Below are 22926 nucleotides of genomic sequence, written 5' to 3'. Positions count from 1 at the left end.
AATGTGTAATAAAACACCACTCTGCTTCTTTTCGATTTCATTTCAATAAATTTTAAACATTCTAAAGCACATAAATGTGGTTCAGGCAACGCATAGCCTATTGATTATCACTGCATGTATGTAAACGTTATATATTTATAACAAAACTAAATATAAAACAACCCTGCCTCTTTTCGTTTAAATTTTAAAATATTAAACATATTCCAGGCAATATGTAATGTAATGCATTGGTACAAATGTTGCAATAAAGAACATTACAGACGATCTTGTAAAAAAAAAAAAGACAAAATTATCTCTTTTTGTTGAATTTCAGTTTTATCAATAGCCATTATAAAAGTATACGTAAAAGGTACAAAATACAGTAAAGCTTAAATAACATCAAGAAACAATTCAGCCAGTGAAATATACAAATTCAGCGCTCAAAGATATGAAACTTCACGTAGCCTTCTGCCAAAACTATTGGCCAGGGAACGAATTATAGATTCACGAGACTAAAGATCACCTATTAGGTTTATACAAGACGAACTATATCTCATGTTTAATCACTACAGACAGAGACGTCCGCGTCAGCGGCAAACATCAGGATGACTAGCCGAGGAAAGGATGTTCCAGGCGGGGGACACGAGCGCGAGCGTCCGGTGATCGCTTGGAATGGATCTCAGTCAAATTATCAAACATCTATAAATAAACCACAGATTTGATCTTTAAAAAACTACTTTCTCGCCTGAAAAACTCTTAAAACTACATTTCGTGACACAATAACAGTAGAATTATATTTCAACTGTATGCTTCTAATGCCCTTGTAGCACGCGTGAGTGATGACTCTGTCCACCAATCACCGTTCTGCAGTGAGTCTAGCTCCACCTTTTTGTACCCTTTCACTGTGCTAGGTACCCTAACGAAAGGGTACCCAAAAAGTGGTACGGTTCGGCTTTTTGGTACCATTCACAACTTTTGACAGTGGAAACGCAAATAATTGCGTACCGAACCGAACTGTACCGTACCGTACCACTCAGTGGAAACGAGCCATTAGTTACCTAAAGGCACCGGGGTGGCGGTGCCGAAGGCTTTGGCCCTTTCATGATTAAATGTTAAAACGGCTTGCCATACTCTGTCATTTCGACTAGTCACAATTATGTCACAGATATCTTAAATGATAATACAAACTATCCAAAATTTAATTACGACTAGACAGAAAGACGTTGTTGATATATACAATGTTAATTCCGGATAGGCAAACTTAGCTTTTAAATGTTAAAAGGGCTTGCCATACAGGGACATAGGCTCAGAGAGATGCTCACCATATTCAAACCAAAATATCTGACTTCCTCTTGGTCCGAACTAATAACTATGTATTAGAAAGTTGTCCGGCTTGAGGAGTACAATGTATATACCGAATTTTGTAACTGTAGATAAAACTAACAACCCCACTTTTGTCAAAAGGTGGCGCTATTTAGTCCTTGCACCCTGCCCGTTTCTGAAACTTTGCATATGTCTACTGGCTAATAAATGTGATGTGTGTGTTGAGTTTCATGCAATTTCAAGCATGCTAAGAGTCTCAAAAGCATCCTAAAATAATTTCAAAGTTTGAAGCGTTGCCACAGCAACAGTTTCAAAGATATCAAGAGTCCATTCACAGGTCTTCATCTGCCGTGTATTTACATTATACAGATGAAGGTTGAAGCAAATCGGGTAAAAATAAGATGGTGATTTCAAAGCATTTTGAAAGTGACACACTTCCTGCTGTCAGTTGGTGGTGCTATAACTTTGACTCACAATAGTCACATCCATGTGATCGTCCTCTTACAGCGAACAAACTGCTGAAGTTTCATCAAGATCAGTTAATGTATGCTGAAGTTATAACACACTTCTTGTTTCACGTTTCTCGCCATAGTTCCGTTTCCTCACCACGGCCAAACCGTTTGAGGTATCAAAAATCCCCACGCAAACTTTCAACCTCAATGTCTTGACTTCATGCTGACCGAGTTTCATCGAATTTGGATCAGAGCTCTAGGAGGAGTATTTCAAATTTCATTGCATGCGTTTTACAAACAACCCTCAATAGCCGACTTCTTGTTGGCTGGGGTAAAAAGTAAGAGTGTGAAGTATATATGAAACGATGAGATCAACATGTGTACCGAGTTTCATATTATCACATGCAAGCGTGTTTGATTTATGGACCAAGTTTTTGGACCCCGTTCCAGGGGGCGCTGTCTAGCCCCCCTGCCACGCCCAGGTACCATTTTCAGCCCGGCTCTGATGGCTGTTGGATCTGACCTGTGTGCAAAGTTTCAAGAGTTTTCAAACCCGTTAAGGGCCCCAAAAGCTGCTAAGAGTCTCAAAATCATAAAAAAAAAGAATTTTAAAGTTTGATGCGTTGCCACGGCAACAGTTTCAAAGATATCAAGAATCCATTCACAGGTCTTCATCTGCTATGTATTTACATTATACAGATGAAGTTTGAAGCAAATTGGGTAAAAATAAGAGGGTGATTTCAAAGCATTTTGAAAGTGACACACTTCCTGCTGCCAGTTGGTGGCGCTATAAATTTGACTCACAATAGTCACATCCATGTGATCGGCCTCTTACAGCGAACACACTGCTGAAGTTTCATCAAGATCAGTTAATGTATGCTGAAGATATAACACACTTCCTGTTTCACGTTTCTCGCCATAATTTCGTTTCCTCGCCACGGCCAAACCGTTCGAGATATCAAAAATCCCCTCGCAAACTTTCATCCTCAATGCCTTGACTTCATGCTGACCGAGTTTCGTGCCGTGTGTTTGAATTCTCTAGGAGGAGTATTTCAAATTCCATTGCGTGTGTTTTATGAACAACCCTAAATAACCGACTTCCTGTTTGGCTGGGGTAAAAAGTAATAGTATGAGGTATATATGATCCGATGAGATCTATATGTGTACCGAGTTTCATATTATTACATGCAAGTGTGTTTGATTTATGAACCAAGTTTTCGGAGCCCGTTGCACTGTCGAGCCCCCCAGCCACGCCCGGGTACCAGCTTCAGCCTGGCCCTGATGGCCGCGGATTCTGACCCATGTGCAAAGTTTCAAGAGTTTTCGAGCATGTTAAGGGCCCCAAAAGTGCCAGAATAGTCGATTAAGGAAAACAATAGGGCCTTCGCCCTTTCAGGGCTTGGGCCCTAATAACCCTAACAGTTTCAATAATCTTAAGGAAAACAATAGGGCCTTCGCCCTTTCAGGGCTTGGGCCCTAATAACCCTAACAGTTTCAATAGGGTCCTCGCACTGTTAGTGCTCGGGCCCTAATAACCCTAACAGTTTCAATAGGGTCCTCGCACTGTTAGTGCTCGGGCCCTAATTATTTTTTATTTAATATAGTTAAAGCCTTGTATGGATATAATCAATCAAGGTCCATTTCCATAGTATCAGTTAATATGCTAATGTGCTAACATTCCAACCCTCATTACCCTTTCCATCAAAGGGGTGTGGCTCACAAATCATTTCATTGACAAATCAGAAACCTGTCTGGGTTGTTCATCCAATGAAAAAATAAGATATTTGTTGAATTTTCATTAATAGTTTCCTCTGTGTCAGACAGGTATATAAAGACTGTCCTGAAAGACTGTTCTTACTCACACAGACAGATCCTCCAAGTCTGCATCCTCTGCTTATACAGCAAGAAATTTGTTTCACTGAATTGCTCTTTTTTCTTTGAATCTGAATTGATATTTTAGTTTACAATTTAATATAATTGACCCCTCTTACTACACTACATTGATGCTTACTTTAAATATTTGTTTTTAATTATTTTAAATGACATTTTATAGATTAATAGATATATACTTTATTCATACATTTAGGAAATTTTAGACGTCCAGTAGCTTACACACACACACACACACACACACACGCACACACACGCACGCACACACACACACACACACGCACACACACACACCTACACACACACACACACACACACACACACACACACACACACACACACACACACACACACACACACACACACATATCTCATAAACATAGATAATCTAGTCGGTTATGTAGTTGGTTTCTTCAATATAGCTGAACTGCTCAGTTATGGCTGAGTCAAGACATGAGTCAGTGGGCCAAGTGACTGCAGGTCCTTCAAGGCATAGGGGATGTCATGGGACAAAACCAAAGTCCAGATGCATTGTGCATGTCTCTGGTCTTGTATATGGACCACTCGTGCAATTATGGGCAAACGCAGATTCTGATGCAAGATTAGCCAGAATGAAAGAAATACGTGACAAGAGATTAGCTGAACCACTGGAATCTGCTCACAGAATGACTGTAACTTGTGAACTTATACCAGACATCATTATAGAAGGTGATGGATATCACAGAGAATGCTACCAAAGATTCACCATGAATCTCAAAAGACTCAACCAGAAGCCTGAACTATTAGCAGCAAGTTCAAGGCAAAGTCAGAGGACCTCAACTGGTGACAAGGTGCTCTTCACACCTGACTGTATATTCTGCAACTCAATTACACGGAAAAAGGTAAAAAAATAAAGGGATATGGACAACTGAGGGGTTAAGGGAGTTTGAATTTTGGAGTTTGATGGGTGAAGAAGTTGCAGAACAAAAATTTGATGAAAATTTGCTTCGCAGAATTAGAGGAAAGGATATATTTGCTACAGAAGCTAAATACCACAAATCCTGTAGAGTCCAAATACACAAAATTTAGAAAAATGGAGAAGTGCAAGCACAAAAAACAAGGCCAAACAAATACAACTAGTAGAAGCTCACGGTGAGGCATTTGGTGAGGCAAAGAAACTATTAATAGTTCATTAAATCTAAATGGGGAATTACATTTTATTTTTTAGGACGACTTTTAAGACTATGCTTTTTAATGAGTATAATTTACTACACAGAGACTTAGGCTCAATCCCAATTCACCCCTTGGCCCTACCTAGGGTGAAGGGGTAGGGCTACATAGCCCTCGAAACAGAGATTTTTCAGAGGCACACTCCAAACGGAGGGCTAAGAGAAAACTTCACGGAATGCATCGGAAATCACCGGCGAGATCGATCGCAAACGGTTAAACATTTAAATTTAGTGCCAGATGATTCCACCACGCACTTTATTTACTCTTATAATAACACTATAGTCTAACACTAAATTTAAATTAAGAAATGGTATAATAAATTACCTTTCTGATCAGAAAAGACATACATTTCGAGGAAGGGTTTATTCAATCATCATGTTTATTCAAAGTTAAGAGCAGCTGCGCTGATTGTCAGTTGTTGTCATGGAGAAATCCTGTACAAACTCTGTAACGGCAGAGCAATCGACAACGACTGATGACGTATCGGGTTCATGAAGGGTTGTTCCATTTCGTAGAGGAATATTTCAACCCCTTGGCCCATGTAACTCCGTTTTAAGGGCCAAGGGGTACACTCGAAAACAAGGGGTAGGGCCAAGGGGTGAATTGGGATTCAGCCTTATTCTCACAAAATCAATTATGTGTGTGTTATAACAAAGGTGCCTTCTTTTAATATTCTATAATTAAATATTCTATTGGTTTTACCTGGTCACAGATGTGCAAGGCAAATATGAGTGTAATAAAACCAGTGGATGGATATCTCCCATGTTTCTGCAGCCAGCGCTCTTGAATATATTTCAGAAAACCAGGATGAAGGATCATCACCTGAGGCCACAGAGAGAAATCACACTGGAACAATTTGACAATCATTATATTTTTGATTTTTGTGTTATTCAAATTTTATATTGAAACATGTCGAGAGTTAATGCCTGATAGGTTGTTTAATTGGTTGGTAAATATATTGAAGCACAGATTGACTGAGTGCTGCTACTCACCTTGTCCCTGTTTGCTTTTATTGTTGGTTTTACTGGAACATATGTTCTAAAGAAGAAAAAAAAAAGGGGGGGGGGGGGGTTGTTATGACCAATTTTAATTTCAATAATTTCAATGCAATGGAAAAAAAATCTACAGGCTGAAGCAGCAGAGTGGGCACTGTTGAAATAAAGTAATGTCTTTATGGTCAAAGTAAAAGTGTGAAGCTGCTTTGATACAATCTGTATTGTGAAAAGCGCTATATAAATAAAATGTGACTTAAAAGTAATGTTATACACTCACAGGCCATTTAAAACTGCCTTAATTCTTTGTGGCATACAGTAGATTCAACAAACTGTTCCTCAGAACATTCCTGAATACAGTGAATACAGTGAACTCATTGTCATGTCCAAGAAACCAGTTGAGATGATTTAAGCTTTGTAGCAAGGTGTGTTATCCTGCTGGAAGTTAGGGTTAGGGTTAGTAAGGCCGTGTAGGCTGTTCGTGGGAATTTCCCCACGAAGTGCCTATTTTGACCCCTAACCGCCTATCTTCTTCTTCAGTGCCACGAAGTGCCTATGGGGTCCCCTGACCACCTAAGCTTCACCATAGTCTTCTTCAAGTGCCACGAAGTGCCTGTTTTGACCCCTAACCGCCTATCTTCTTCTTCAGTGCCACGAAGTGCCTGTTTTGACCCCTAACCGCCTATCTTCTTCTTCAGTGCCACGAAGTGCCTATGTGGTCCCCTGACCACCTAAGCTTCACCATAGTCTTCCTCAAGTCCCACGAAGTGCCTATTTTGACCCCTAACCGCCTATCTTCTTCTTCACTGCCACAAAGTGCCTATGGGGTCCCCTGACCGACTAAGCTTCACCATAGTCTTCCTTAAGTGCCACGAAGTGACTATTTTGACCCCTAACCGCCTATCCCTCTTCTTCATTGCCACAAAGTGCCTCTGGGGTCCCATAACCACCTAAGCTTCACCATAGTCTTCTTCAGTGCCACGAAGTGCCTATGGGGTCCCCTGACCACCTAAGCTTCACCATAGTCTTCCTCAAGTGCCACGAAATGCCTATTTTGACACCTAACCGCCTATCCTACTCTTCATTGCCACGAAGTGCCAATGGGGTTCTCTGACCACCTAAACTTCACCATAGTCTTCCTCAGTCCCACGAAGTGCCTATTTTGACCCCTAACCACCTATCCTCTTCTTCATTGCCACGAAGTGCCTATGGAGTTCCCTGACCACCTAAACTTCACCATAATCTTCCTCAGTGCCACGAAGTGCCTATTTTGACCCCTAACAACCTATCCTCTTCTTCATCTCTACAAAGTGCCTGAACTTCACCATGGTCTTCCTCATGGCCGCAGAGTGCATATTCTGACCCCTAACCACCTATTTTTGGGGTCTTTTGGGTGGACGGTGTGACAGAAAGGTCCGGTCGGCCCCAAACTGACGTGTTCGCCCCTTCACGGGCCCCTGGGACGGGCCCCTGGGACGGGTTCTAGAGTTCCACGCCCCTCCAAGCTTTTTTCGCGCTGATTGGCCACCAACAGCCCTATGGAATAAGCTGCACGTGGGATGTCAAACAAACAGGGGCCAAAAGGGGTCCAAAGGTCGCAGCGGCCCCAAATTCACCACGCCGGTAGCCCGGGGGGCCCCCGGTTCTTGATCGTGAGTTTGGTGTTTCTAGATGGTTCTAAGTGTGTGTTTCAGCAACACTGTTTGAAGGAAATGCCCGATCGGCCCCAAACTGACACACGCATCTCGTCACAGGGCCCGGGGACGGGTTCTAGAGTTCTGCGGCCCTCTGACCTTTATTAGCGCAAATTGGCCACCAACAGCCCCATGCAATAAGTTGCACGTGGGACGTCAAACAAACAGTCGCCCAAAGGGGTCAAAAGGTGGCAGCGACCCCAAACTCGACACGGCGGCAGTCCGGGGGCCGCCGGTTCTAGATCCCGAGTCGCGGGGTTCTAGATCGGTTCGAGCGCGTTTTCAGTTTCACCCTTCAATGGGGCATGTTAGTCTATGAGGGCACTATGAGTGCAAGAGGCATTTGAGAGAAACTTGAACAGAGTTGGAAAAAAAACAGCCCAGGGTTCTAGAGGCGCGTCCTCCAGATATGTCGTTCGGGGGCCCGAGGGGAAACGGCATGCAGTGCTTGGGGCCCATGGGACCTCCGGGGGCCGAACAGGGGCCACTGACACTTTCAACTTATCCCATTCATTTTCACAGGTGTTTGGTGGACGTGTGACAGGAAGGTCCGATCGGCCCGAAACTGACGTATGTGTCCCGTCACAGGCCCCTGGGACAGGTACTAGAGTTCCGCGGCCCTCTGACCTTTTTTTGTGCTAATTGGCCACCAACTGTCCCATGCAATAAGTTGCACGTGGGACGTCAAACAAACAGGGACCAAAAGGGGTCCAAAGGTCGCAGTGGCCCCAAATTCGGTGGTAGTCCGGGGGCCCCCGGTTCTAGATTGTGTGTTTCAGACAAACGGTTTGAAGGAAACGCCCGATCGGCCCGAATCTGACATATGCGTCCCTTCATGGGCCCCGGGGACGGGTTCTAGAGTTCCGTTCCCGTAAAAAAACACCCCCTTGACCGAAAGGCAGGGGTCGAAAGGTCGCACCACCTCCAAATCCGCCGCCCTGGTAGTCGAGGGGCCCCAGGTTCTAGATCCCGGATCGCAGGGTTCTAGATCGGTTCCAAGTGTGTGTTTTTTCAGTGCAAAATTCTCCTCACTTTGGTTCCCTCCTTTCTGTGTGTGAAGGAGAGCGGCCATTGATCGGAGCATGTGCTCGGTGAAGGGGGGAAAGAAAGGTCCGATCGGCCCGAAATTGACGTATGCGTCCCGTCACGGCCCCTGGGACGGGTTCTAGAGTTCCGCGACCCTCTGACCTTTTTTCACGCTAATTGGCCACCAACTGCCCCATGCAATAAGTTGCACGTGGGATGTCAAACAAACAGGGGTCAAAAGGGATCCAAAGGTCGCAGCGGCCCCAAATTTGGTACCGAGGTAGTCTGGGGGCCCCTGGTTCTAGATCGAGCGTTTGGTGGTCCTAGATCGGTTCTAAGCGTGTTTCAGCCAAACAGTTTGAAGAAAACGCCCGATCGGCCCCAAACTGACACGCGTCTCGTCACTGGCCCCAGGGACGGGTTCTAGAGATCCGTGTCTGAAACTGCTCGTTTTCCAGAAAAAACACCCCCTTGACCTGAAAGCGCCTGTGAAGTTTGAACTGAATAAGTTGCACGTGGGACGGCCGAAACGCAGGAGTCGAAAGGTCGCACCGCCTCCAAATCCCCCGCCCTGGTAGTCGAGGGGCCCCAGGTTCTAGATCCTGGATCGCAGGGTTCTATATCGGTTCCAAGTGTGTGTCTTTTCGGTGCAAAATTCTCCTCACTTTGGTTCACTCAGACCATATGTCTTTCTGTGTGTGCAGGAGGGCGGCCATTAATCTGACCATGTGCTCGGTGAAGGGGGGAAAGAAAGGTCCGATCGGCCCGAAATTGACATGTTTTTTATTTTTTATTTAACCTTTATTTTACCAGGTAGGCCGATTGAGAACAAATTCTCATTTACAACGGCGACCTGGCCAAGATAAGGTGATAAAAGTGCAAGACAACAATAAGTTACACAATAAATACACAGGGCACAAAAGACAGACAAAAAAAAACAAAAAACAAAAAAACAATACAAGGTAAAAAAAAGGAACATATAACTCTATTGGGTAACCAAAATTAAAACACTCAAATGTTTTTATGTTAAAAAGGTATAAATAAATGAAAACTCTGACAATGCAGCTGAAAGAGGTCCATTGTACCATGCAGACAAAAGAAAAAAAGGCTAAAAACAATTAACAGGTACATATATCAGTCATGTGTTCCGAGAGAAGTTGTTTAAAAGCAACAGGTGATATAAGTGCTTCAAGTTTTAGGGTTTTTTGTAATTGATTCCAGTCCTTAGCTGCTGCAAACTGGAAGGATTTTTGACCAAATGCTGTGCGGACTTTCGGGGTGACTAAGGCAATATACCTATTAGACCGAAGACTACGAGATGGTAGAGCAATTGAAACTAAACAACTTAAGTACGACGGGACTTTGCCAAGCAGAGACTTATAAATAAGTTGGTACCAATGAGTTAAACGGCGAGTAGTCAATGACTTCCAGCCAACTAATGCATAGAGCTGGCAGTGGTGGGTGTTGTAAGGGGCATTTGTAACAAAGCGTATGACGCTGTGATAGACAACGTCCAGTTTTTTCAACAAGGAGTCTGATGCAGTTCTATAGATGACATCGCCAAAGTCAAACATCGGAATTATAGTCATTTTTGCCAAAGCAAATTTGGCACCTGTGATAAAGTCACCTTAGCTGCTACCGCTGGGGAAGCAGCACTGGCACGCTCACATATATACACCCTTAAATACTCCATTCATTTACATCTTGTTCCTTCTCATCATTGCCGCTATCATAGAAGCGGGTGCACACGCGATTATGATAGCACATGGACATTCATCCCATTTCTCCAATCTCCTTTCCATATTCATTCCCCAGTCATTTCATACACTTACATTGCACTGTTGTGTCGTTTCGTTCGTGTTGTTTGTCTGTGTGGGCGTAGTCAGTCTTCCGGCCGGGAATCCAAACCGAACGAGCGAGCGGTGGTCGTTTATGACGGCATGGCCGTGCCACGTCGGTGCATCAAAACCGGAAGCTGACGAAACCATTGTATAGTGTGGATAGGTGTTCATATATGTATTTAAATGAAGAAATTATGTGTTATCATGTGTGTATGTGTATGTATGTGTATATATTTATAGGGAATTAATTAGTATGGATTATTATGGATAATCCAATAGATGCAGTATTGGTGTGTAGTGAATGTAAGATGTTACTGAAATTGGTGTGGCCCAAAAAGGGGCGGGGTTTGGCCTATTTAAACCAAGCCAAACCTGAAGTCTGGACTTGTTAACCAAGTCGGAAGCGAGAGTGCAACTGTGGTGCCTCAAGCAAACGAAACCCTTTGGTGTGTGGTAGATACATTTTATTTAAAAGAGTTTTCATCTTTATTTTGTTATTTTTGTACTTTTTAAGGGATCTTCCCTTTTCTTTTTGTACGCACCTATATATATATATTTCACTGTGGACAGTCTTCTTATTGGCACTGCAAAAGAAATTCCACCTTGCACGAAGTGCTTCTGCGAGTGCGCCATCCTTTTACATCCAAACGGACTCACATTTCTCCCCGAAGACGAGCTGGTGGGCTCGTCTTCATCACATTTGGTGGCAGCGGTGGGATGTCGACTCGTGGGAAAGTGCCGAGAGGTAGAAAACCCAAGGCGGGTTTACGATCCACAGAGAAGGCGGCATCAGACGAGGAGGAGACCGGGAATTCTGGTGAGAATACGGAGGAGGAGGAGGAGGGAGCTGCAAGTCTTCCCAGAATCTCACCAAAGTCCAGCCCACAATCAACTAAGTTGATTACTCCGGACGATACAGCTGAAGAGGGGATGGTTTCCCTGATGCGCCGATTTCTCGACTCTCAAGAGCAGAGAGAGGAGCGGTATCTACAGGAAATGCGAGGTCTTCGGAAGTCCATCGCGCAGTCGATTCGTCCAGCTGCGACCTCACGGGACACAGAGAGTGAACGAAGGGAGCTACCAACACCGAAGGTCTCTACAAGACACAGTTCAGCCTATTTCCAAGACTCCAGGAATGTCGCGGCACAGAGAGAACCAATGCAGTGGGCTGATCCAAAAATGCCGAGCTTCCAGGAGGGGGAAGACTTGGAGAATTATCTTCAGCGGTTCGAGCGGCTGGCCAGGACCTGGAGGTGGCCCGAGGAGGAGTGGAGCTACCGTCTGGTCCCGTTGCTGACAGGGCGAGCACTGGAAGCATACCTTGCAATGGACGAGGAGCAGGCTGAGGTCTACACTGAACTGAGGGAAGCACTGCTAGAGAAGTTTAATATATCTCCAGAGACCTATCGCCAGCGCTTCCGATCATCTACAGTCCCAGCGACAGAGTCACCGACAGAGACTTACCAGCGGCTAAAGAATCTGTACAGGCGGTGGGTGCGACCGGAGGAGCACTCCAAAGAGGAGATCGGAGAGGTCATCATCCTGGAGCAGTTTCTTCGGGTGCTACCCTATGATGCACGCACCTGGGTAAGAGAGCACGAGCCGAGGTCAGGATTGGCGGCAGCAAAGTTGGCTCAGCAATACCTGAATGCTCATCGCGGCAGTCTTCGTACTCAACCACTCAAAGGTACTGTACGTGGTGTTTCACATAACACTGGGTCTGAGAGGGGCTGTGTTGGACTTCATGATCAGGGACAAGGTCCAAAGTCAATGGCCAAAGAATGGCTTTGCTTTTACTGCCAACAGCCGGGCCACAAGGCAGCTGTGTGTCCCGCTCGCAAAGCGAAGCTCACAGGCTTTTGTTATGTGCCTAGAGAAGGGGACTGTGAGATTGTGTCTGGGGAAGAGGGTCAGAATGGATATGATGTGACTGCTAATGGACATGCCCTAAAAGCACTCTTAGATACTGGAAGTTCTCTGTCAATGTTGAAATCATGCTTTGTAAATAATGTCAATTATGTGAACACTACCTCTGTTCAATGTGTGCATGGGGATGTAAAGCAGTATCCCCGGGCTGAGATAATGGTAGAGGTACAGAATCAAATGTACTTGCTGAATGTTGCCATAGTGGACAATTTACCAGCTGATATGATTCTAGGAAGAGACTTGTCAGTGTTATATGAACTTTTGCAATCCACCATTAAGGACGCTGAACATTCATTTGCCACTGTTAATTTGTCATGTCCTGCTCTTACGCGAGCTCAAGCCAGGTCAGGTCTGCAGCCACTGCCAGATTTCGATAGTAGTCTGGTACAGGGCGGGACTAAAGGCCCTAAAAAGTCACGGCGCCAAAGGCGACTTGCAAAGTACCTGGGTACCCCAGCCTCTGAGGCCTCGGGGGAGGGTCTAGAAGTTAATGGCTGGAAGGTCCCAGGGAACATAGCACAACTCCAAAGGAACGATGAAACTTTAAAACCCCTGTTTGTCAAAGCTGAGTGTAGAAAGAATTTGAATCTGTGCAAAGAAGAATATGTAGTCGTGAATGATGTGTTGTATGTGCGAATGAATGAGGTGAATCGTCTGATTGTACCATCTTGTTGTCGTCATCTTGTTCTGCACCTTGCACACACTGTTCCATGGGCTGGCCACCTGGGCCAACAGAAAACATATGCACGTATTAGCTCACGCTTTTACTGGCCCACACTATATACGGATGTAAAAACGTACTGCAACACATGTCCTATCTGCCAACAGACGAGTGCTGTGTCCCAGCGGGGCAGAGCACCCCTGCAACCCCTCCCTATCATCTCTGCACCTTTTAGACGGATCGCCATGGACATTGTGGGACCATTGGAAAAGAGCAGTGCTGGACATCGCTACATCCTGGTAGTCAGCGACTACGCCACAAGGTATCCTGAGGCCTTCCCACTCCGTTCTATCACCACAACAAAGATCATCCATGCCCTGGTTCAACTCTTTTCCAGGGTCGGCATACCTGAGGAGATACTGACAGACCAGGGTACGAACTTTACATCACAACTGATGAGGCAGCTGAACAAGCAGCTGGGCATAAAAGCCATTCGAACAACTCCATACCACCCTCAGACGGACGGTTTAGTGGAGAGGTTCAACCAAACCCTTAAAAACATGTTGCGGAAGTTTGTGGCAGACACAGGACGAGACTGGGACAAGTGGTTACCATTTGTTCTCTTTGCCTACAGAGAGGTACCCCAAGCCTCAACGGGATTCTCACCGTTTGAGCTCCTCTACGGATGGCAGGTACAAGGACCTCTGGACCTGCTGAAGAAAGGCTGGGAGGAGAAACCTGCCTCCAAGATGGAGGAGAAAGGCGGGATCATACAGTATGTTCTAGAGATGCGAGATCGTCTGGAGCAGTACAGAGAACAAGCCAAAGAGAACCTACAGGGAAAACAACGAGCACAGAAAAGATGGTATGACCAACATGCCAGGCTAAGACAATTCCAACCAGGGCAGAAGGTATTACTCCTGTTGCCAACTTCAACGAGCAAGCTACTGGCTAAATGGCAAGGACCCTACAGCATTCTACGCAAGATGGGGCCACTTACATATGAAGTTTATCATCCGGACAAGGGCAAGACCAGGCAGACCTACCATGTGAACCTGTTGAAGGAGTGGAAGGAGCCACCCGGTAAGGGACCGGAAACATCTCTTCTGGTGAGGAAGGTGGAGGGGGAAGAGGAATCAGAGGATGCAAAGAGGCAGCCGTCTGTGGTGAATCTATCGCACCTAGAAGACTCCAGGAGAAAAGAGCTGCAGCACCTCCTGAACCAGTTTCCTGCTTTGTTCCGTCAGAGGCCTGGACGGACGGAGCTAACCCAACATACTATCCACCTTTCCGATCCGACACCATCACGTCAACGTCCTTACCGGGTGCCTGAGAGGCTGGTGGAACCCTTAAAGGAAGAGATTAAGGTGATGAAGGAGCTAGGAGTGATAGAACCTTCAACAAGCGAATGGAGCAGCCCGGTGGTGATCATACCCAAGAAGGATGGATCCCTACGTGTCTGCATCGATTTTCGCAAGCTCAACGCCCAATCTAAATTCGATGCATACCCCATGCCTAGGATAGATGATCTGTTGGAGAAAATTGGAAGAGCCCAGTACATCACCACGTTAGACTTGTGTAAGGGATACTGGCAAGTACCCCTCAACCCTCAGTCCAGACCATACTCTGCATTCCGAACACCACTAGGACTATATCAATTCACAGTCCTTCCTTTTGGTCTGCACGGGGCACCAGCCACCTTCCAGAGGCTGATGGACCGAGTCCTTCAAGGCTGTGAGGACTGGTCTGCGGCATATCTGGATGATGTGGTAATCCATAGCAACTCTTGGGCAGAGCATCTTCAACACCTCCAAAAAAACCTTAAAGAGGATAGAGGAAGCAGGATTGACATTAAACATTTCAAAATGTGAGTGGGCAAAGCAGGAGGCAAACTACCTTGGGTATCACCTGGGCAATGGACAACTGAGACCACAGATTGACAAGGTGGAGGCAATCCGAAGGAGCCCAAACCCAAAGACGAAGAAAGAAGTGAGGTCATTTCTCGGACTGGTGGGCTGGTACAGGAGATTTGTACCAAACTTTGCCTCCATTGCGGTCCCCCTGACCAACTTGTTGTCAAAACTGGTGAAGAACCCTATTCCATGGACCGATGAGTGTGAGACAGCGTTCACTACATTAAAAGACAAGATGTGCTCCAGCCCAGTCCTGCAGAGTCCAAACTTTTCTCAGAGGTTCTTAGTGCAAGTAGACGCGTCCGCAATGGGGATTGGTGCGGTCCTAGCCCAGGGAAGCGCTGGAGAAGAGAGACCAGTCGTTTACCTCAGCCGTAAGCTACTGCCCAGGGAAACTAGATATTCAGCGGTTGAGAAGGAAGGTCTCGCCATCAAGTGGTCCCTGGACAGTTTGCGCTACTATCTCCTTGGTCGAGAGTTTGATCTAGAAACCGACCACCGGGCCCTAACTTGGATTCAGTCTATGAAGGACCACAATGCCAGAGTCACACGGTGGTACCTCGCCCTACAGCCATACCGCTTTAAGATACGACACAGACCGGGCAGACTCAACGTAGTAGCCGACTACCTGTCCAGGTTTCCGGCCAGTCCGCGGCTAGGAGAGGGGGAAGGTGATGTGATAAAGTCACCTTAGCTGCTACCGCTGGGGAAGCAGCACTGGCACGCTCACATATATACACCCACTCCATTCATTTACATCTTGTTCCTTCTCATCATTGCCGCTATCATAGAAGCGGGTGCACACGCGATTATGATAGCACATGGACATTCATCCCATTTCTCCAATCTCCTTTCCATATTCATTCCCCAGTCATTTCATACACTTACATTGCACTGTTGTGTCGTTTCGTTCGTGTTGTTTGTCTGTGTGGGCGTAGTCAGTCTTCCGGCCGGGAATCCAAACCGAACGAGCGAGCGGTGGTCGTTTATGACGGCATGGCCGTGCCACGTCGGCGCATCAAAACCGGAAGCTGACGAAACCATTGTATAGTGTGGATAGGTGTTCATATATGTATTTAAATGAAGAAATTATGTGTTATTATGTGTGTATGTGTATGTATGTGTATATATTTATAGGGAATTAATTAGTATGGATTATTATGGATAATCCAATAGATGCAGTATTGGTGTGTAGTGAATGTAAGATGTTACTGAAATTGGTGTGGCCCAAAAAGGGGCGGGGTTTGGCCTATTTAAACCAAGCCAAACCTGAAGTCTGGACTTGTTAACCAAGTCGGAAGCGAGAGTGCAACTGTGGTGCCTCAAGCAAACGAAACCCTTTGGTGTGTGGTAGATACATTTTATTTAAAAGAGTTTTCATCTTTATTTTGTTATTTTTGTACTTTTTAAGGGATCTTCCCTTTTCTTTTTGTACGCACCTATATATATATATTTCACTGTGGACAGTCTTCTTATTGGCACTGCAAAAGAAATTCCACCTTGCACGAAGTGCTTCTGCGAGTGCGCCATCCTTTTACATCCAAACGGACTCACATTTCTCCCCGAAGACGAGCTGGTGGGCTCGTCTTCATCACAGCACCATAAGTGAAAGAAGCCCTGTTGCGGAATAGAAAACCAATTCTACATTTAATTTTAGAACTTAGTTTGGTAATGTGCGGCTGGAAGGAGAGAGAACTGTCTAACAAAACACCTAAGTATTTATATGTATCCACAAATTCTAACTCAGACCCATCCAGCGTAATGATGTTAGGTAAACAAGCAGGTACTGGCAAAGAACGATTAAAAAGCATACACTTCGTTTTACCAGAGTTTAACAACAACTGAAGGTTTTGAAAGGCATATTGAATAGAATTAAAACTCTCCTGTAGATTTTTGAGTACAGTATCTAACGAAGGCCCTGATGTATACACGACGTATCGTCTGCATAAAGATGTATTTGAGAGTCACCAGCAGCAGGGGCCACATCATTGATGTAAAGAGAAAATAGAGTCGGCCCGAGAATCGAGCCCTGTGGCACCCCCATTGAGACAGGCATGGGTCCCGACAACATACCCTCCGATTTAACACGCTGTTCCCTGTCGGAGAGATAATTAGAAAACCAGAAAAGGCAGTCATGGGAAAGGCCCAGGCAGTTGAGTCGGCTAATGAGAACACAGTGATTAACCGAGTCAAAGGCCTTGGATAGGTCGATGTAAAAGGCTGCACAGTATTGCTTTTTATCAATGGCGGCTATGATGTTGTTCAAAACTTTTAAAGTAGCCGTGGTGCAGCCATGACCAGCCCGAAAACCAGACTGCATGGCAGAAAGAATGCGGTGGGATTCCAGATGACTGACAATTTGATTGTTGACCAATTTCTCAAAAACTTTGGAAAGACAAGGTAGAATGGAAATTGGTCTATAGCAGTTAGGATCAAGGGTGTCTCCCCCTTTGAACAGGGGAATGACTGCAGCAGATTTCCAATCTCTTGGAATTTCAGAAGATAAAAGAGAAAGGTTGAAAATACTGGAGATGGGAGCAGCAATAATATTTTCAGATAATTTTAGAAAAAAAGGATCCAAATTATCCAGCCCAGCTGATTTATGAGGGTCTAGCTTTTGCAATTCTATCAATACATCGGCCGTCTGGATAGGGGTAAAAGAAAAAGGTGTGGAGAATTGTGTGAAGGCAGTCGGGCACAGAGGAGTTGTGGCTGTAGAGCAGTTAGCTTGAGGATGAAAATTTAAATGAAAAGCGTGGCCTGCTTCAGCAAAATGCTTATTAAAGTTCTCTAAAATCTTAACCTTATCCGTGATGATGGTATTATCTAGTTTTAAGGCTGTAGGAAGTTGGGAAGAGATAACTTTATTCTCCAGTGTTTTGACAGTGTCCCAAAACTTTTTGGAGTTTGTGTGGCAGGCAGAAAACGTCTCGGTTACGTATGTGACCCTCGTTCCCTGAGTAGGGAACGGAGACGTTACGTCAGAAGTGACGGAGATTGGGGGTTTCGCATAGAAAGCCAATCCTCTTCGAGTATTTAAAAACGAGCCATGCAATGCCTTGGGGCTGCGGAAATTTGCATAGCGTACTCCGCCCTACTCCGTGAGTATAAAAGGAGGAAGTGAACGCAACCGCAGTATGTCTTCGCTGAGGAGCCAAGACTGAACTCGGCGTCTACCCAGCGATACAGCAGAAGTGGCAGGGAGACGTAACGTCTCCGTTCCCTACTCAGGGAACGAGGGTTACATACGTAACCGAGACGTTCCCTTTCGTAGTCACTTCGAGTTACGTCAGAAGTGACGGAGATTGGGGGTCTGTGCCATCACGCCATCTTCAAGCTGTCTTCCAGTGCCCTGCGAAAGTCTGGACCCCTCCTCTCTTTTTTTTTTTTTTTTTTTAGGGATTCTACTTTGACACAGGATTACCAAGGTACACTGGGAAACATATCCCGGGAGGGACATGTTACCAGATGCCTACCGAAGGGAGGACTTAAGAATACTCATATGGCCACGAAGGAATGCATATGGAGACACTGGAGCACCAACCGCAGGTGGCTGCTAAGATTTCAGCTCCAGGGGTGGCAGATGGCTTGCCAAGGGAAGACACATGCTCAGAGAGGCTTACAGTGGATAATACACATGAGACGGTTACCATGGGGGAACCGTACGCATGGAGGCACCTAGCCAGCATCCAGAGCAACAGCAGTGGTGCCCGCATTGTCGGTGCTGGAGGACTCAAGACTTCAATGGAAGAACTGAGGAAATATCACACTTATCCAGTCCGGGGAGTGGAGTGGCGAGCAAGCGAAGACACCTGAGCAGGTCCAGAACTGGCCGAAACGAGAACGTGAGAGGACACTGGCTCAATTCGCAGATTATAGAATCTGGCGAAGGTGTTGGGTGTCGCCCAGCCTGCAGCTCTGCAGATGTCTGTTAGCGAGGCGCCGTGCGCTAAAGCCCAAGAGGAGGCCACACTCCGAGTGGAATGGGCCGTCACACCAAGGGGGCACGGACGGCCTTGCTGCTGGTAAGACAAAGCAATGGCGTCCACTATCCAGTTGGACAGCCGTTGCTTTGAGAGAGCCCTTCCCTTCTGGCTCCCCCCATAACAGACAAAGAGCTGGTCTGAGGTCCTGAAACACTGCGTTCTGTCGACATAGGTGCGGAGAGCACGTACCGGACAGAGCAGTGCCAAGGCTGGGTCTGCCTCCTCCAGGGGCAGCGCTTGCAGGTTCACCACCTGGTCCCGGAAGGGAGTGGTGGGAACCTTGGGCACATATCCAGGGCGGGGTCTCAGGATCACGTGAGAGTAAGCCGGCCCGAACTCCAGGCACGCTTCGTCAACGGAGAATGCGTGCAGGTCCCCCACCCTCTTGATGGAGGCCAATGCAACCAGGAGTGCTGTCTTCCTGGACAGAAACTTTAACTCTACCGATTGCAAAGGCTCAAAGGGATGCCTCTGCAGAGCACTTAAAACTACCGAGAGGTCCCAAGAGGGTACGAGGGGAGGACGAGGCGGATGCAGCCTCCTCGCTCCCCTCAGGAACCTGATGACCAGGTCGTGCTTCCCTAAGGACTTACCTTCCACTGTTTCATGAGAAGCGGCAATGGCCGCGACGTAAACCTTAAGGGTGGAGGGCGACAGCCTGCGCTCCAACCCTTCTTGCAGGAAGGAAAGCACGACCTCGATCGAACACCTCCGGGGGTCTTCTCCGCGAGAAGAACACCAATTGACGAAGAGGTTCCACTTCAACGCATAAAGGTGTCTCGTGGACGACGCTCTTGCGGAAGGGATGGTTGCCGCCACCGCAGGTGGCAGCGAACTCAAACCTGCCTCGTCCCGTCCAGGAGCCACACGTGCAGCCTCCAAAGATCGGGACGAGGGTGCCACAGAGTGCCCCGTCTCTGAGAGAGTAGGTCCTGTCTCAGAGGAATAGGCCAAGGAGGTGCTGTCGCGAGGAGCATGAGTTCGGAGAACCACGTCTTGGTGGGCCAGTAGGGGGCTACCAGCAAGACCTGCTCCTCATCCTCCTTGATCTTGCACAACACCCGTGCAAGGAGGCTCACTGGGGGAAACGCATACTTGCGTGGGCACCGTGGCCAGCTGTGCGCCAGCGCATCTGAGCCGAGCGTACCCCAGGTCAGGGAATAAAACTGGGCGCAGTGGGACGAGTCCCGAGAGGCGAACAGATCTATCTGTGCCTCCCCAAATCAGCTGGACCGACTGGGGATGGAGTCGCCATTCGCCGGAGATGGAACGGACCCGTGACAGCTCGTCGGCTGCCAGGTTCCGGTCTCCAGGAATGTATACTGCACGAAGGGACCTCAGGTGCTTCTGACTCCATATCAAGAGGTGGCGGGCGAGCTGCGACAACCGGCGCGAGCGTAGACCCCCCTGGTGGTTGATAAACGCTACTGCCGTAGTGTTGTCTGAACGGACAAGCACGTGCTGGCCCGAGAGCAACGCTCTGAAGCGGTGCAGGGCGAGCCGTACTGCCAGCAGCTCGAGGCAATTGATGTGCATGAGGCGCTGGGCTCCTGTCCAGGAACCAGCGGCTGCATGCCCATTGCACATGGCACCCCAACCCGTGGTAGATGCATCCGTGGAGACAACGAGATGCCTGAAAACTTGCTGGATAGGGACGCCGGTCCGTAAGAAGCTGAGGTTCGACCACGGGAAGAAGGTTCGGCGGCACGCTGGAGTCACTGGAACTTGGAGTGAACCGCGATGCCATGCCCACCTCGGGACTCGATTTGCTCATATGAAGCAAACCGAGCGGCGTTACCGCGGCCACGGATGCCATATGCCCCAGGAGCCTCTGAAATAGTTTCAGTGGAACCGCACTCTTGCCCTCGAACTGTCGAAGACAAGTCAGCAGTGAGTGCGCGCGCGCGCTCGCTCGTGAGCTGCGCGGACATGGCGACCGAGTCTATCTCCATGCCGAGAAAAGAGATCCTCTGCACGGGGCAAAGTTTGCTCTTTTCCCGGTTGACCCGAAGGCCCAGACGGGCTAGGTGCCGGAGCACCAGGTCTCTGTGTTCGCAAACCTGATGTGCCAGTATCAGCCAGTCGTCGAGATAGTTCAGGATGCGAACCCCGTGCTCGCGAAGGGGAACAAGGGCTGCCTCGACGATCTTCGTGAAGACGCGAGGGGACAGAGCTAACCCGAATGGGAGAACCGTGTACTGATATGCCTGGCCCTTGAAAGCAAACCGAAGAAACGGTCTGTGTCGAGGCAAAATGGAGACATGAAAGTACGCGTCCTTCAGGTCGATCGCTGCAAACCAATCCTGAAACCGAACGCATTCGAGAATGCTTTTGGCTGTGAGCATTTTGAACGGTGGTCGATGGAGAGAACGGTTCAAAATGCGCAGGTCCAGGATCGGTCGTAACCCACCGGTCTTTTTGGGGACAATGAAGTAGGGGCTGTAAAACCCGGACCTCATCTCGGCTGGAGGGACCGTATCGATTGCACCCTTCGCCAGCAGGGTCGCAGTCTCCGCTCCCATGACCGGGGTATTGCCACCGACCATCGCGGAGCGAACTCCCCTGAAACGGGGAGGAGACCGTGCGAACTGAATCGCGTAGCCGAATCTGATTGTTCTGATGACCCAGCGGGACAGCCCAGGAAGCGCTAACCAGGCTTCCAGGAAGTGAACCAGCGGGGTCATTCGAACCACAGACGTCCCCCCGGAGGGGCAGCGAGGCGGGTCGACCGGCATGCGTGCAGGAGTTACCCCGTCCGGATGAACCGTCGAAGCCCGCTCCCCGACAGAAGAGACCAGGGAAGGCAGAGTGTTCCACGGGGGTCTGTTCTGCCGGGGGTCTGGCGATAGAGGGGGAGGGGAGTGGTGTAGTCGGGGGACGGCACACGCTCCCATCCGCACCCTCAGAGACAGAGAGGAATGAACGGGGCGACGCACTGGACGTCGTGCGCGCTCATTCCAGTCTGTGTGCTCAATGACAGTGTCAGCTTTTCCTCAACCAGCTCAAGGAGCTAGCTAGAACAAAAGATTCTCCACCGGCCCTCCACCGGGGAAGAAGGGGCCCTGCTACCGCCTCCTGAGAAAAACCATGACACTATCACTGAGCGGCCTGCCTCAGGAACATCGCTTCGCCTGGCGTTTAGCGGGGCACACGGCCTGAGGGGGGGGGGATGCTTACCTGTGGCCTCCTCCGCGACGCGAACCGGCTGAAGGCTGCTGCTGGGGCCGCGTGGGAGGAAAGGGAGCCGCAGGGGGGCGTCCTCGGCGGCGAGCTGGCGGAGGCGTCTGAGCCGACGGCTGGTTGGAGGCAGCAGCTGGCCGTCGGGGCAGAGAAACCGCCTTCGTCTGCTCCTAGGCGGTCGAGAAGTGCTGGGCAAAGTCCTGGACCGCACCGCCGAACATTATGATGCTCCTGGACCACAGCGGTGGGCATCACCTGACCAAGGGAGCGAGCGACCGCCTCCGTGACCCGTTTAAGGGCAAGGTAGGCGGCAGGCTCGCAGCTCGCTTGGTCCGCCCCCTCCTCGTGCACATTCCTGAGCAGCTAGCTTTGTAGGTGCTCATCATATGCAGGGCGGAGGCTGCCTGTCCCGCCGCACTACCGAATCGCACCGCCATAGACGACGAGAACCCATAGGCTTTGGAGGGGCATCTGAGAGCAACCGCCGGTTGACCGGGGGAGCCCCAGCGTACCCACAGACAGCCGCATCGCCGAGGGGAGGGAGGGCGGGGAACTGAAGCACGCTTTTTTTATTTTTTTAAAAATTTATTTATTTATTTTTTTGTGCGTGTCAGTTCCGCATGCAACTCGGGGAAAAAAAGGAAATTGGGGTTGGCCGTGGCCGTAAGACGGCAGCGTTACCCAAAAACCAATTATCCAGCCGCGAGAGATCGGGATAGGGCGGAGTTCCACCCCCACCCGATGCTCACGGAGGCCGAGATAGCACGGCCATCATCGCGGGATCAGACACGGCGACGCCGACGCTCCCGAGGGAGGCAACGCGGCCGCATCCTTACTTCCCGAGGAGTCAAGCC

The 22926-nt window shown here is 48.1% G+C and overlaps 1 protein-coding gene across 1 annotated transcript in view; it reads right to left on the bottom strand.

Moving 5' to 3' along the window:
- Positions 1-5519: 5519 nt before the first annotated feature.
- st3gal1l3 (ST3 beta-galactoside alpha-2,3-sialyltransferase 1, like 3) overlaps positions 5520-22926 on the bottom strand; it is a 109188-nt gene continuing 91781 nt past the window's right edge. The window contains exons 5-7 of the mRNA XM_089122661.1: positions 5980-6031; positions 5846-5891; positions 5520-5675 (exon numbers count right to left, since the gene is read on the bottom strand). Of these exons, the coding sequence (XP_088978787.1) occupies positions 5520-5675; positions 5846-5891; positions 5980-6031 (254 nt within the window). The remainder of the gene's footprint in view (positions 5676-5845; positions 5892-5979; positions 6032-22926) is intronic.

Source organism: Pimephales promelas, chromosome 18 (assembly GCF_988280905.1).
Source record: "Pimephales promelas chromosome 18, fPimPro1.hap1.1, whole genome shotgun sequence".
In the NCBI taxonomy this organism is placed as follows: Eukaryota; Metazoa; Chordata; class Actinopteri; order Cypriniformes; family Leuciscidae; genus Pimephales; species Pimephales promelas.
Note: the sequence above shows the minus strand (reverse complement) of the source record. Positions and strands in the feature narration are given on the sequence as shown.